A 16405-nucleotide genomic window follows, 5' to 3' on the forward strand; every position below is an offset into this window, starting at 1 on the left:
AGGTTGACCCCAGCGTGCACAGCCATGAGACACGCCCCCTTCGCACATGAGTGTGCGACACGGCTCTCTCCACCCCTGGCTCCAGATTTTGCTTACATGTCCGCGGGGGGTGGAGTCTGGAGTCGCACCTCTTGCACGCTTGCGCCAGGGTTGGGATCCGGACTCATGCTTCTTACATGCCTGCGAGGGGGGGATCCAGAGTCACACCTCTTACACACTTATGCCAGGGCTGGTGTCTGGAGTCTTGCCTCTTCAGGGGCTGGGGGGCAGTGAATCTGGAGTCATACCTCCTGCATGTCGGTGGGGGGGCACGGTCTGGAGTCACACCTCTTACACACTCATGCCAAGGCTGGAATCCGGAGTAACACCTCTTAGGCACCTGTTTATGGGGGGAATCTTGAGTCACATCTCCTACACACCTGTGTGGGGGGGGGTCCTCTGGAGTCACACTTCTTATACACTTGTGCTGGAGTTGGAATCCAGAGTCATACCTCTTACACGCCTGCAGCATGGGGGGATATCTGGAGTCATACCTCTTACATGCTCGTGTGGTTTGGGAACCCAGTCACACCTCTTGCACAGTCACACTGGGGCTGGTATCTCGAGTCGTGCCTCTTACGTGCCCACAGGGCAGGGGGGATCTGGAGTCACTCCTCTTCCACGCTTGTGCTGGGTCTGGAATCTGGAGTCACCCTTCTTACATGCCTGCATGGGGAGGAGAGAATCTGGACTCATGTCTCTTACATGCCCACATGGGGCGGCAAACCCGGAGTCACGCCTCTTACACGCCCACGCAGGAGGGCAAAATCCTGGGTCATGGCTCTTACACACCCATGTGGGGGGGGGTGGAATCTGGAATCACTCCTCTTACACACCCATGTGGGGGGGGCAAAATCAGAATCATGCCTCTTACACACCCACATGGGGGGGACAAATCCGGAGTCACGTCTCTTACATATGACCCGTGTGGGGGGGGGTGAATCCAGAGTCATGCCTTTTACACACTCACTTGAAGGGTGAAATCTGGAGTCATGCCTCTTACACACCCACATTGGGGGTGAATCCAGTCATGCCTTTTACACACTCACTTGGGGGTGAAGTCTGGAGTCATGCCTCTTACACACCCACGTGGGGGGGCGAAATCCTGGGTCACGCTTCTTACACACCCAAGGGGGGGATAAAACCCAGAGTCCCACCTCTTAGACACTTGTGCCAGGGGCAGGATGGGGGGTGTCATGTGGGGTGTGACCCCCCACCCCCAACAGCTCCCCCCAGCGGGGGGCACTCCCTCCACCATTAACCCTTTTGCTCCTGCAGCAGCAGCAGTGGCGGCGGCTCTGCCGGGGCGTGTGTGTCTCCTCCATCTCCCTCTTTTTCTTTTGGTTTTTAGTTTGAGTTAAAAACCGGGAAAGAAAAAAAAGGAAAAAGAAAGAAGCATCAAGCCCCGCTCCGTCTCTCTCTTTCTCCCTCCTTCTCTCTCTCTCTCTCTCTCTCTTCTCTTCCCTTTTTTTAATTATTTTTTTCTTTTCCGTTCTTTCCGGCATCCGGACCCCCCCTCCCCCCAGGGGGCTGGATGTCTGTCACAAGTTAAAAGCGCTTTTAAATTGTGGCACGAGGGCGGCCCAACCTCTTCTCTGTGCGTTTATATGACTCGTCTTTTTTCTTTCTTTCTCTTCTCTCCTCTCCTCCCCCCGAGGTCCTGCTCACCTGATGTTAAACAGCCAAGGTACGAACCTTCTTTCCTTGTTTGCCCCCCCTGCCGCCCCCTTCTGTTCCCATCTTCCGTCCGTCCGTCCGTCCGTCCGTCGCTCCATCCATCCATCCATCCATCCATCCCTCGCTCCGCTCCGCTCTGCTCTCTGCTTTGCCGCCACTTTGGTTTCAACGCTCCCTCCATCCGTCTCCCGTACCCCCACCCCACACACCCCCCTTCCGCCCCGCGCTGGGAGCTGTCCGCCCAGGAGAGCGGGGGCAGCCGGGGCCGGCGGGAGGGGGCCACGCCGGGAGGAGCCGGGGCGTGACGGCGGCGGGCTGGGCCCTCGCACGGAGGCACCAGAGTGTGAGTGTGGGTGTGTGTGAGTGTGTCCTGGTGGTAGAGAGACGCATGGGTTTGAGTACAAAGACACAAGAGTGTGCGTGGGTGTGTGTCCTGGTGGTAGAGATGCACAGGTGCGAGTATGAAAAAAAGAGTGTGTGAGTGTGTGTGTGTGTCCTGGTGGTACAGACATGCTCAGGTGTGAGCACCGAGACACAAGAGTGTGAGCTTGCAAGTGTCCTGATGGTACAGAGACACAGGTGTGAATACAAAGACACGGGAGCGTGAGTGCATGTGTGTCGTGGTACAGAGACACACAGGTGTGAGTATGAAAAACAAGAATGTGTGTGTGTGTGTGTGTGTGTGTGTGCGCGCGCGCGCTTATGGTACAGACATGCATGGGTGTGAACACAGAGACACAAGAGTGAGCATGTGAGTGTCTGGGTGGTACAAAAATACAAGTGTACATGCGTCCTGGAGGTACAGAGATGCACAGGTGTGAGTACAAAGACACAAGAGCATAAGTGGGTGTGTGTCCTGGTAGTACAGAGACGCACGGGTGTGAGTATGAAGAAACAAGAGTGTGTGTGTGTGTGTATGTGTGTCTTGGTGGTACAGACATGCACGAGTGTAAATGTGAGCATGCAAGTGTCCTGGTGGTACAGAGATACAAGAGTATTAGTACAAAGACACAAGAGTGTGAGTGTAAATGTATCCTGCAGATACAGAGAAATACGGGTGTGAGTACAAAGACACAAGAGTGTGAGTGTGTGTGTGTCCTGATGGTACAGACATGCATGGGTATGAACATAGAGACACCAGAGTGTGAGCATTCGAGTGTCCGGGTGGTACAGAGACACAAGAATACTAGTACAAAGGCAAAAGAGTGTGAGTGTACATGCATCCTGCAGGTACAGAGATACATGAGTGTGAGTGTGTGTGTGTCCTGGTGGTACAGACACATATGGGTGTGAGTACAGAGACACAAGAGTGTAAGTGTGCATGCATCCTGGTGGTACAGAGACACGAGAATGCTATTACAAAGACACAAGAATGTGAGTGTGCCTGTGTCTAGGTGGTACCGAGATGCACAGGTGTGAGTATGAAGACACAAGAGTGTGAGTGTGCATGCATCCTGTGGTACGGAGATGAGTACAAAGGCACAAGAGTGTGAGCATGCATGGTCTTGTACCTGGCGGTACAGAGACGCACAAGTGTAAGTAGAAAGACACAAGAGTGTGAGTGTGCATGTGTCCTGGTAGTATAGAGACACATGAGTGTGAGTAGAAAGACACAAGGGTGTGAATGTGTGTGTGCCCTTGTGATAAAGATACACAGGAATGTGAGCATGCATGTGTCCTAGTGGTACAGAGATGCATGAGCTTGACTACATGACTACAAAGACACAAGAGTGTGAGCGTGCACATGTCCTGGTGGTACAGAGACACATGAATACAAAGACACAAGAGTGTGTGTGTGTGTGTGTGTGCCCTCGTGATAAAGATGCACAGGAGTGTGAGCATGCATGCAACTTGGTGGTACAAATGCACAGGTGTTGAGTACAAAGACAAAAGAGTGTGAGCGTGATATGTCTTGGTACAGAGACACACTGGTGTGAGTACAAAGACAAGAGCGTAGGCTTGCATGCATTCTGGAGGTAGATGCACACAGGTGTGAGTAGGAGGACACAACAGTGTAAGTGCTTGCGTGTACTTGTGGTACAGAGACACAAGAGCATCCAGGCATGTGTCATGGGGATGTGAGCTATCATCCAGAGACACAAGAGTGCAAGCATGTGTACATTCTGGTACAGAGACACAATAGCGTGAGAGCATGTGTGTGTCTTGGTGGTAGAGACATAAGAGTGAAAGTGTGCCTGACCTGGTGGTATGAACACTTGAGTGTGCATATGTCCTTGTGATATAGAGACACAAGAGTGTATGTGTGTGTATCTTGGTAATACAAAGAGACAAGAAGGTGAGTGTGCATAACCTGGTGCTATGAAGACTTGAGTGTACATTTGTCCTGGTGATACAGAGACACAAGTGTGTGAGTGCATACATCCTGATGGTACAATAACATCAGTGTGTGTGTATGTGTACCTCGTTGTAGGTCAGAGACACAAGTGTGTGGATGTGGTGTGTGTGCATCCTGATAGCATAGATACACCAGTTTGTGTATGTGCGCACATGTCTTGATTGTACAAAGACACAAGGATGTGTAAGGGTGTGTGTGTCCTAGTAGTATGGAGACACCAGGTTGTGTGCGTGTATGTCCTGGTTGAACAGACATATGAGAGCGTGCAGGCATGTGGTGTGGTGGTCTGGGCCCTCGCATAGAGACACGAGAGCGTGAGTATGTGTACATCTTGGTACAGAGACTTGAGAGTGTGAGTGTGTGTGTGACCTGGTGATACAGAGACAAGAGATTGTGTGTGTGCACGCTCACATCCTGGTACAGAGACACAGCAGCATGCAGGTTTGTGTCATGGTGGTCTGGGCCCTTGCACAGAGGCACAAGAGGGTAAATGGGTGTGCACGTCCTGGTGAGACAGACATGTGAGAGGGTGCATGTGTTTGTGTCATGCATACAGTGCAGATACAAGAGTGTGTCTGTGCATGTGTCCTGGTGGTACAGAGACATGAGAGTGTGCAAGTATGCATCATGGTGGTTTGGGCCTTTGCACGGAGACATAAATGTGTGTGTGCGCACGTGCACACGTCCTCATGGTACAGACATAAGAGTGTGTGTGTGTGTGTGTGTGTGTGTGTGTGTCCTGGTGGTATGGAGACAAAACTCTGCAGGCTTGTGTCACAGTGCCATGAGTCTTTACACGGGGACAGGAAAATATGCCTGTGTGTGTACCACTGAAACACAGACATGAGAGCATGCATGTGTGGGTTCCCTGGTGGTACAGACACGTGCCGAGACATGCATGTGTGCACATGTGCAAGTCAGGGTGGCAGGGTCCCTTCACTCAAGACACAGGATGTGTGCAGCACGTGTCCTGGTGTCACAGACAAGTGAACAAAGGCACAGAGGCATGTGCACAGCACAGGTGCTCACAGTGAGAGACACGGGTGTGAGCTGTCGTTCAGGTGGTGTGGAAGCTTGCACTATGGTGTGTGTGAGTGAGTGTGTGTGTGTGCGTGTGTGTATGCATCCCCTAGTGGCACAGGCCCATGTGCTGAGAGATTCCGTGTGTCCATCCTGTTGGTGCAGAGGGTCACACAAACACACCAGGACGTGTGTTACTTGTGCCTTGGTTATGCACACTAGCACTGAGACATGAAGGGGCGTGTGCCAGCCTGGGGGTAGGTCCCTTGTCCTGAGACTCAGACCATACACGTGTGCCCTGGTCACACAGACAATGACTCCCAGACATGGAGTGTGCCTGCCTTGATAGGGGAAACCCTTGCACAGACACGAGGGCCCGTGTGTGCCTGCCCTGGAGAGACAAGAGTATATGCACACATGCTTAGGAGCACAGACAGTTTCTCACAGACATGAGTGTGTGGGGGGGGGCACATGCATGTGTCAGTACAGACACAGGCGCAGAGACAAGAGAGCACGTGTGTGTGTCATGGCAGTCGAAACACAAGGGCATGTGCCTTGGTCCAGTCTGTTTGGATGCTCACACGGGGGCCAAGGGTACGTGTGCGCCCTGGTAGGGTGGACGTTCACGCTGAGACACAAGGGCATGGATGTGTGAGTCATGGTGGTAAAATACCTCATGGCTAGACATAGTGGCATGTACGTGTCCTGATGGTACAGGTGTGCAGACTCAAACACAAGGGCACGTGTGTGTGCGTGTGTCCTGGTGATTCAGATGTGTGTGCTGAAACACAAAGAAATGTGTGTGTGTGTGTGTGCGCATGTCCCCTGGTGATCCAGATGTGCACACTGAAACATGAGGGAGTGTGTGTGCACATGTGTGTGTACGTGTGTATGTCCTGGTGATCGAGACATACATGGTGAAACATGAGGGAATGTGTGGGTGTTTGTCCAGGTGATCCAGACAAGCATTCTGAAACATAAGGCGGGGGGCGGTTTCTGTGTGTGTATAAATGCACGTGTGTGTAGGCTTGTGTCCTGGTGATCCAGATGTGCATGCGGAAACATGAGGGGGAGAGAGAGAGTGTGCGTGTGTCCTGGTGATCCAGATGTTCACGCTAAAACAAGGGAGCGTGTGTGTATCCTGGTGATCTAGATGTGCATGCTGAAACATGAGGGAGTGTCCATGCTTGCGTGTGTGTGTGTGTGTCCACGTCCTGGTGGTCCAGTTATGCATGCTGAAACACAAGGGAGTGTGTGTGTGTGTATATGTGTGTGTTCTGGTCATCCAGACACTTGCACTGACACAGGAGGACATGGTTGCACCAAGACAGGAAAGCATGTGAATGCGTGTCCTTGCGATCCGTGCACTCACACTGACACGCAAGGGAGTGTGTATGTGTGCTCTGGTGATACAGGTGTCGGTGCTGATAGAGGAAGGCTTGTGCATTTAAGACACTTGCCCATAGACACAAGAGTGTGTGGTTGTGTATCCTGAACGTACAGACCCAAAACAACAGAATGCAGTTCAACGAGGAGAAATGCAAAGTGCTGCACCTAGGGAGGAAAAGTGTCCAGCACAACTACAGCCTAGGGAATGACCTGCTGGGTGGCACGGAAGTGGAAAGGGATCTGGGAGTCCTAGCGGACTCCAAGATGAACATGAGTCGGCAGCGTGACAAAGCCATCAGAAAAGCCAATGGCACTTTATCGTGCATCAGCAGATGCATGACGAACAGGTCCAAGGAGGTGATACTCCCCCTCTATCGGGCGCTGGTCAGACCGCAGTTGGAGTACTGCGTGCAATTCTGGGCGCCGCACTTCAAGAGGGATGCGGATAACCTGGAGAGGGTCCAGAGAAGGGCCACTCGTATGGTTAAGGGCCTGCAGACCAAGCCCTACGAGGAGAGACTAGAGAAACTGGACCTCTTCAGCCTCCGCAAGAGAAGGTTGAGAGGCGACCTTGTGGCTGCCTATAAGTTCATCACGGGGGCACAGAAGGGAATTGGGGAGGTTTTATTCAACAAGGCGCCCCTGGGGGGTACAAGAAATAATGGCCATAAGCTAGCAGAGAGCAGATTTAGACTGGACATTAGGAAGAACTTCTTCACAGTTCGAGTGGCCAAGGTCTGGAACGGGCTCCCAAGGGAGGTGGTGCGCCTATGCAGGGGGTCGGACTCGATGACCTATTGAGGTCCCTTCCGACCCTAACATCTATGAATCTATGTGTGTATGTGCACGTCTGGGAGCTGGGAGAGAACCCAGGTGTCCTGGCTCCCAGGTCTCCAGCAAGGGGTGTGTTACAGAGCTGTGTGCATGGGTGCAGTGTTTAACAGTGTGTGTATGTGTTGTGTTGCTCTCTGGCACATATGCACTTTGTGTGAAGCTATCTGACGTGTGCACAGGCTGCGTGTGCACGTGTGTGGTGTGTCTGTACATGCCGGTTTCTGTCCGTGTTGTGTGTGTGTCTGTGTGGCTGTCTGGCACATGTGCAGGCTACCTATGCATATGCATGTGGTGTGTCACTATGTGGTGGTTTCTGCGTGCAGTGTGTCTCTGTGTTGTGTGTGTGGCTGTCTGATGCATGCCCAGGCTGTGTGCATATGTGTGTGTGGTGTGTTACTATGTACCGGTTTCTGTGCATGCTGTGTTACTGTGTGCGCGCACCCATGCGCATGTGTGTGTGTGTGTGGCTGTGTTGAAGTGTTCAGGCTGCATGTGCACATGTATGTGGTATGTCACTACATGCTGGTTTCTGTATGCATTGTGTCACTGTGTTGTGTGTGGCTGTCTTGATGTGTGTCCAAGCTGTGTGTGCACATGTATGTGGTGTGTCACTGCATGCTGGTTTCTGCCCATGCTGTGCACTCTGTGTGTGTGTGTGTGTGTGTGTGTGTGTGTGTATGACTGTCTGACATGTGTGCAGGCTGCATGTGTACCTGTGCGTGATGTGTCACTACATGCCAGTTTCTGTGCACCTGTGTTGCTGTGCTGCATGCATGAGCAGGCGTGCGTGCACGTGTGTCTGTCCCTTGGCCCTGGAATAACTGTGAACTCCCAGCCTCAATATTTAATTAGGACGTGAGCAATTAATGTGGGTGGGCAGGGGAGGGGGCTCTCAAGAATCATTAGCATTAACGATGCATTCGGTACACCTTTAATGGGGTGAGGGGCTGGAAGGGAAGTGGGCTTAGGGGCGGGTGGACAGACGGACACAGGGCAGGACACATGCCCATGGGTCACGTCAGGGTCTGTTTGCATGGGGACCCAGGCTGCAGCTCTCTCTGTGGCCTGGTTGTGCGTGCACGTGTGTTGGAGCATGCTACGGTGAGCAATCAGTGCAGCAGAGGGCATGTGGGTGTGGGTGTGCTTGCATGTGCACCCTGCATGAGTGTGCGCTCATGCACTGGGGTGTGCATTTTGTTGTGCGCTCAGCCATGCTGGAACATGCCCGTCTTGTCACTGCAGTGCAGGAGGGGGAGGGGAAGCATGCCTATGTGTGTGTGTCCCAGATGCCTGGGGGTTGTGTGTGTGTGTGTGTGTGTGTGTGTGTGTGTGTGTGTGTGTGTGTGTTCCAGACACTTGGGTTCTGTGTGTGTGTACATATAGTTTCATAGTTCCATAGCTGGTCGGGTCAGAAGGGACCTGAGCAGATCACCAAGTCCGACCCCCTGCCGTGGCAGGAAAGAGTACTGGGGTCAAACGACCCCAGCAAGGTGTTCATCCAGCCTCCTCTTAAAGACCCCCACAGCACCACTTCCCTTGGAAGTTGGTTCCAGCTCCTAGCCGCCCTGACTGTACAGTAGCGCCTCCTGATGTCTAGTCTGAATCTCCCCTCTGCCAGCTTGTGACCGTTATTTCTAGTCACTCCCGGTAGTGCTCGGGGGAACAGGGACCCCCCAATGCCTGCTGGTCCCCCCCTGACTAGTTTATAGACGGCCACCAGGTCCCCTCTCAGCCTTCTCTTGTGGAGGCTGAACAGGTTCAGGTCCCGTAGCCTCTCCTCGTAGGGCCTGCCCTACTGCCCCTGACCATGCAGGTGGCCCTCCTCTGGACCCTCTCCGTGCTGGCCACATCCCTCCTGAAGTGCAGTGCCCAGACCTGGACGCAGTACTCCAGCTGCGGCCTGACCAGTGTCACGTAGAGGGGGAGGATCACCTCCTTGGCCCTGCTCGTGATGCACCTGTAGATGCACGACAAGGTGTGGTTGGCCTTCCTGACCGCGTCCCCACACTGTCAGCCCATGTTCATCTTGGAGTCTATAATGACTCCAAGATCCTTTTCTGCCTCTGTGCTGACGAGAGGGGAGTTCCCCAGCATGTAGGTCTGCTGTTGGTTCTTCCCCACCAGGTGCAGCACCTTGCACTTGTCTGTGTTGAATCCCATCCTGTTCTCATCTGCCCACCCCTGTAACCTGTCTAGGTCCGATTGCAGCCTATCCCTCCCTTCTAGCGTGCCCACCTCCCCCCACATCTTAGTGCCGTGTGTTCTGGATGCCTGGGTTGTATGTGTGCATGTACACATGCTCATTCCTTTTGGGACCCCAAAGCCTGAGCCCTTTGTGGGCACAGGGGTGTGTTCTTGTGATGGTTTCTCAGGTGTGTGTGTGTGTGGTGGAGTTGTCCTGCACACCTGGACTGCATGTATATGTGTGTGTTCCTGGATGCCTGGAGAGAGAGAATGTGTTTGTGTGTGTGTATGTTTCCTAGATGCCTGGGTTTTATGTGTGAGTGCATACGTGCATGTCCATGTGTGCAGGCCTGTGACCTGGGGTGTGTCCCTGTCACATTCACAGCATAGACTCTGTATGTGTGTACAGCCTGGAGTGTGCTCCTACCAGTGGAAGTGTGTGTGTGTGTGCACGTGCACACACATGCACTGGGGGGTGTTTTAGTCTGTGCTCCCCATCATATCAGGTCTGTATGTGCACACGTACTGGGGCAGTTCCTCTCAATGAAGGCTGCAGTGCAGGGTCCATACGTGTACACATGTATGTGCATGTGTTTCCCTGCTGGCTAGGGTTGAAGTTACACATGTGTGTGCATGCGACTATACATAGTTTCATAGTTTTAGGGTCGGAAGGGACCTAATAGATCTTCCAGCCCGACCCCCCGCCAGGGCGGGAGAACAACAAAAAACCCTAAAAACAAAAACGGGACTCAAATGAGTCCAGCCAGGTAGGCATCCAGCCTCTTCATGAACTAGGCAGCTCCCTTTCTGTGATCACCATATGGTGTGTGTGTGTGTGTGTGTGTGTGTGTGTGCGCGCGCGCGCTTCTGTCAATCACCTCCACAACACGTGGTCCATGTGTGAGATGTGTGATGGGGAGTGGTCTCAGTGCGTGTGAGAGTATGTGTGGTTGTGTGTGTGTTTGTTACCTGTGTGCAAACCAGGGTGCATTCTTCTTGTGAGCGTACATCTGTGTGGGTGTTGAGGTAGGTGTATGTGTTTTTGCACATGTGTGGGCATGCATGCACACATTCACCAGGATGTATCCCTGTGAGTGACTTCTGCAGTGTGGAGTCTGGACACGTGTGCATGTGCAAATATGAGTGTATTCCCACTGTGATATGTACACACAGACTTTTCACTGCACATGTGTGTGTAGACACACATGCATGTGCACAAGGATCTGGGGGACCCCTGCCCAGTCTGTTGGGTGCGTGTGCATGTGGGTGCCCTGGCTGTGTTCCCTGCTGTGATGGCTGCAGCACAGATTTGCACACCTGCGTTCTCGTGCACGGAGACCTCCTCAGCCCAGCACCTGTTTGCATGCACGTGTCTGCATGTGCATGCTCTGGGGTGCATTTCTTCTGGTCCCGGCATGTGGATGTGCACCAGGTGAGTGTTCCTTCTGGTCATCCCAGCAGCGCTGTGCATGTGTGTGTGCATGGTGGCTGTGTGTGTGTGCATGTGTGAGAGAAAGCGAGAGAGACCCAAACAGCTGGTTGTGTGAGAGAGACAAAGAGAGGGACCTGGACACGTGCACGTGTGTGTGTGTGTGTGTGTGTGTGTGTGTGTGTGTGTGAAAGAGATGTGTGTCTGTATGTAAGGCTGTGGTGGGGGGAGCCAGAAGGCGGGGGGGGGGGTGAGAGAGAGAGAGAGAGACTGGACACCTGGGTTGCGTGTGTGTATGTGTGTGTGAGAGAGGGAGACCTGGATGCCTGGGTTCTGTGCGAGACACAGCAGCCTGGGTGCAGGCAGTGTACCCACACGCACTGGGGCACGTTCCAGTCACTAATCTCAGCGGCACAAGGTCTGCGTGTGTGCTTGTGTGGCCTGAGGGCAGTTCCCGTGGTGACCGCCGCAGCCCAGGGTGGATGTCTGTGCACACACAATTGGCGTGTTCCTGCAGGGTCTGTGCACTGGTGCGTGCTCCTGCCATGAGGTTGAGAGCTCAGGGCCTGTGTGCGCATTCTATGCATTATGCCACAGCCATGCACAACACATGGTACACATGTACACTTACACATGCGCACACGCTCTGCATCTACCGCAGAGCGGCCACACACGTGCTTACTGTGACGCACATGGTACCCTGCACGGATATGAGCACACTTACTCCCCACTCAGTGCACTGGGAGTTGCACACGGCTCACAAGCATGATGTGCCCCAGCTGTGCACACTGGAGATGTGACACAACTGCTGTCACACCACAGTGTAGACACCCAGCACAGCTTCACACACACCGATACACAACACGGCATAGACAGCCGTGCATGCCCAACACCATGGACAGGCTGCCTCAGTGTGTCATGGTGAGCATGCACAGCTACTCATGATACACACCCAATGCCTCACAACACTACCACACAAGCCCTGCACACACCAACACCTGGGGCCCGAGATGGATTCCTCGCAACAGCTGCACACATCCAGTGCTCTCTTGCACGAGCACACTCATAAGCATGCACCAGCACTGCACATGCTTTGCACACTTCCCCACCTGTGGCTACGGGCAGCTTCACACAGGCATGTACAAGCCAGGGAAATGTGCTGTGTTGGCATGCTTCCACTCGTGTGACACATGGTTCACACAAGAACCTCCTTAGCCCTCATGGACGCTGAGCACAACAGCCTGTCCCTTGCAGAAGCACACAGTGTAAATAGGGGGGCATGGGGCGCTGGTGTGGGGGGGCACAACACACAACCTGTCAAGCCCCCACCCCCTTCTGCCCCCATCCCATGGTTTATGGCAGCGGTCGCTAGGCAATTATCCCTGGATCTGGTTGCCATGACAACCGGACTCTGGGATGCTGGCACACTGGGTCCCGGGGGGTGGGGGGGCACAGATTAATTGTCCCGGTGTCTCGTGTGCAGGAGCTAACGACTTCAGTGCCGGAGCTGTGGGGGAGGAGCAGGCATGGGGGATGTGACAGGCGTGAGCCCTGGTGCACTAGGCATGGGCCTGTGTGCGCATGGGGCTGCGTGTGTGAGCCCTGGTGCACTGGGCCTGGGCATGTGCCCAGGGGCTACTCGTGTGAGCTCTGGTGCATAGGGTTTGGGTGTGTGCATGCATGGGGGCTGTGTGTGTGAGCCCTGGTGCACTGGGCATGGGCCTGTGCATGAATGGGGGCTGCATGTGTGAGCCCTGGTGTGCTGGATGCAGGGGTGTGTGCATGGGGGCTGTGTGTGTGAGCCCTGGTACACTGGGCATAGGTTTGTGCATGCACAGGGGCTGTGTGTATGAGCCCTGATACTCTGACAGTGGTTCCATGTTTGCACAAGGGCTGTGCACATGAGCCCTGGTGCACTGGTTGTGGGCATGGGGGGGGTGTATGTGTGTGCGTCCTGTTGCTCTGGGTATAGGCCCAGGTGGGCACAAGGCCTGAGCTTATGACCCCTGGTATACTGAGCATGGCTCCATGTGTGCACATGTGACTCCTGATGCCCTGAGAATGGGCCTGTGTGTACATGAGAGCTGTGCATGTGACTCCTAGTGCACTGGGCATGGATCTGTATGTGCAAGGGCCCTGTGGGTACATGTATGCCCTGAAGCTCTAGGCACAGGCGCATGTCTGCACGCAGGATGGGTGTGAGTTTGCATGTGCCCAAGGGCTGCGTGTGTAACCTCAGTCTGTATGTGCAGAAGGGCTCCATGCATAACCCCTGGTGTGCTTGATTGGGTCCGTGTGTGCACAAGGGCTGGGTATTCTAGAGTCTTAGTGTGCTGGGCATAGGTGTACATGTGCACAAGGGCTCTGTGGTGACCCCTGGTGCACTGAGTGCACGAGAGCTGCACATGTGACCCCCGGTGCACTGGGCATGGGTCTGTGTGTGCACAAGGGTTCTGTGTGTGATCCCTGGTGTGCTGGGTACAGGTCTGTGTGTGCACGAGTGCTGCCCATGTGATCCCTGATGAACTGGGTGTGGGCTTGTGTGTGCACAAGGGCTGGACTTACAAGAGACCAGGTGACCTGGACTCAGTTCTGTGAGCGCATGTGCCTGGGCCTGTATACACATGAGTGTGTACAAGCACATGGGGCAGGTGTGAGGGGCATGTGTGAGTGTGTAGGACATGGCCATGACCTTGCTGCAGGGAGGTGGTTGGACATGGGGCCGCTGTCAGCACGGCTGCTCTACCCTGTCGGTGGCCTTGCATGAGTGTACAAATGTAATAGTGCATTGGGGGGCAAGTGTGAGAGCACTCGTGTGTCCTGAGGGAACTGCCCAGGCAGAGCTGTGCCTCAGGGCCACAGGGGTGACGGCACTGCTGTGCAGGGCGTGGGCATGGGCGTGCCACATGTGTGTCGGGGTATCCCGGCATGCGAACATCAGCATACTGGGGCATGGGTGGTTCACATGAGCGTGCAAGCATGTTGGTGCACAGTGTGCGCAAGCAGGATCCAGGGCTGGCCCCTACACCCTCCTCCCCAGGCCCAGCCGCAGCTCCTGTCCGTTATACTAGCCCTGAGCCCCCTAGAGCACAGGGGGGCAGCCAGCAGGGGGTGCTGTGCCGGGGCAGCCCTGATGCCCCTTGGAAGCTGGGCAGGGTCAGAGTGTGGACGGGAAACTGCGGGCGCTGATGCCCAGCCCTGAGGGGCAGCCAGCAGGGGGCGCTCTGCCCAGGACGCCTGGGCTCTAGCCTGTCTCTGGAGGGGGGATCTTGGGCTCTGTCCCTGGTCCTGAAAGGGAAGGCTGTGCTGTGAGTTACCGGCTGGGAGCCGGGACGCCTGGGTCCTCCCGGGGGCTGGGAGGGAAGAGGGGCAGGGGGCCGGGTGCCCGGACGCCTGGGTTCTCCCTGCGCCCGGGCGGGGGCTGGTGGCTTAGAGAAGGGGAGGCCGGGAGCCGGGACGCCTGGGTTCTCTTCCAGCTCTGCCCAAGACGGCGGGTGAGTCCTCAATCCCCCTCCCCTGCCCTTACTTCACGTGCGCTCACAGCCAGGCGCGTGTGCGCACTCCCCTTGTGCCCGCAGCCCCTCCCTCAAGCCCTCGCCAGCCCCTGGCGTGCCCAGTTGTTGCACGTCCCCCTTCTCACAAGCCCGGGCTTGTGCACACCTCATCTTCATGCTCTCCCTGTGCCCCCCGGGAGCTCATGCCCCTTGTGCCCACATGCTCACTGATCCCTGGTCTCCATACCTTGCCACCGTCCCCTGTGAGCTCACATCCCTCATGCCAGCTCCACCTTCTTGCACGCTGTCAGCGTCCCCCACGAGTTCACACCTATTGTGTCCATACACTCTCACCGTTCCCCTGTGAGCTCATGCCCCTCTTGCCAGCTCCCCCTTCTTGCACGCTGTCAGTGTCCCCTGTGAGGTCACACCCATGGTGTCCATACAGCAACACTTCCTTGTGAGCTTACAGCCATGGTGCCATACACTGACACCGTTCCCTGTGAGCTCACACCCGTTGTGTCCATATGTAAACACCACTGCCCATGAGCTCACACCCCTCGTGCCAGCTCCAACTTTTTACATGCTGTCAGTGTCCCCCATGAGCTCACACCCATTGTGTCTGTACCCCAACACTGTTCCCCATGAGCTCACACCTCTCATGCCAGCTCCATCTTCTGGCACACTGTCACTGTCCCCTGTGAGCTCACACCCATTGTGTCCATACCCCAACACAGTTCCCCATGAGCTCACACCCCTCATGCCAGCTCCACATTGTCGCACACTCAGCATTCCCTGTGAGCTCCATACCCTGACACCATTCCCCGTAAGCTCACACCCCTCCTGCCAGCTCCCCCTTCTCGCACGCTGTCCCCTTGCCCTCTCCCCCATGCTCGTGGTGCTGACGCCTGCCCTCCACCCATGCAGGGAAGGAGGAGTACGTGGCGACCTTCAAGGGCAACGAGTTCTTCTGCTACGACCTGTCACACAACCCGATCCAGAGCAGCACGGACGAGATCACGCTGTCCTTCCGCACGCTGCAGCGCAACGGCCTCATGCTGCACACGGGCAAGTCGGCCGACTATGTCAACCTGTCACTCAAGAGCGGCGCCGTCTGGCTCGTCATCAACCTGGGCTCGGGCGCCTTCGAGGCCCTGGTGGAGCCCGTCAACGGCAAGTTCAACGACAACGCCTGGCACGACATCCGCGTCACCCGGAACCTGCGCCAGGTAGGCCGCGGCCACGGCCCCCGGCGCCCCCACCATCTCTGGGGACCAGAAAGGGGTCTTTCCCCCCAAGCTATGCCCCCTGCCCGGACCTCTGTGCCTGGGCTCTTCCCCCAGCTGGAGCCCCAACTCTTGGGTTCGCCCTGGCCCGGACGCCTGGTTTTCCCCCAGCTTGGGGACCCCCAAGTGGCAGCTCCTCCCGGCTTGGGAGCAGGAGGGGGTGGTGCCTCCACCCCTCAGTCCTCTCTACCTGGGCCCAGCTGTGGGAGGGGAGCACAGCAGCTTGGTGGGTCACAGTGGGCATAGCCCGGATGCCTGGGTTCCCCCCCTGGCTTCCCCCTTGGCTTCCCCTCTCCCATGACTCTTCCCTGCCCGCCCCTCAGCCGGCTTCTGCCCCTCATGCTGTGCTGCCCATCAAGGGGGCACATCTCTGGCGCTAACTCCCCTTGCACGTTCCAGGAGGGCCCCCCCACCCCACACGGTGCCCAGACCCCAGGGTCCCCACTGCTCTGTTGGGGCGTCATGTGCGTGGCGGGGCGGGGGGCCTTGCTTTTGGGTGTGGGTGCATTAGACCCTCGTTTGGAGGTTGTGGGGGGAGACGGGGTTGGCAGAGTTTGGAAAGGGGGTCTGGGTGGAGCCTGGCCCCGGCCCCACGTGTTGCCGCCCCTTGAACCCAGCTTTTGACTCTTTCTCTCTTTCTCTCCCCTTTTTCCGAGCAAGGTTAATTCATGAAAGGGAGAATCCCACCCCCGCCCCC

General features: G+C 55.6%; 1 protein-coding gene across 1 annotated transcript in view; it reads left to right on the forward strand.

Moving 5' to 3' along the window:
• NRXN2 (neurexin 2) overlaps nt 1–16405 on the forward strand; it is an 89064-nt gene that overhangs the window by 13477 nt on the left and 59182 nt on the right. The window contains exons 4-5 of the mRNA XM_025214933.1: nt 1697–1726; nt 15350–15651. Coding sequence (XP_025070718.1) covers nt 1697–1726; nt 15350–15651 — 332 coding nt within the window. The remainder of the gene's footprint in view (nt 1–1696; nt 1727–15349; nt 15652–16405) is intronic.

Source organism: Alligator sinensis, unplaced genomic scaffold (assembly GCF_000455745.1).
Source record: "Alligator sinensis unplaced genomic scaffold, ASM45574v1 scaffold1302_1, whole genome shotgun sequence".
In the NCBI taxonomy this organism is placed as follows: Eukaryota; Metazoa; Chordata; order Crocodylia; family Alligatoridae; genus Alligator; species Alligator sinensis.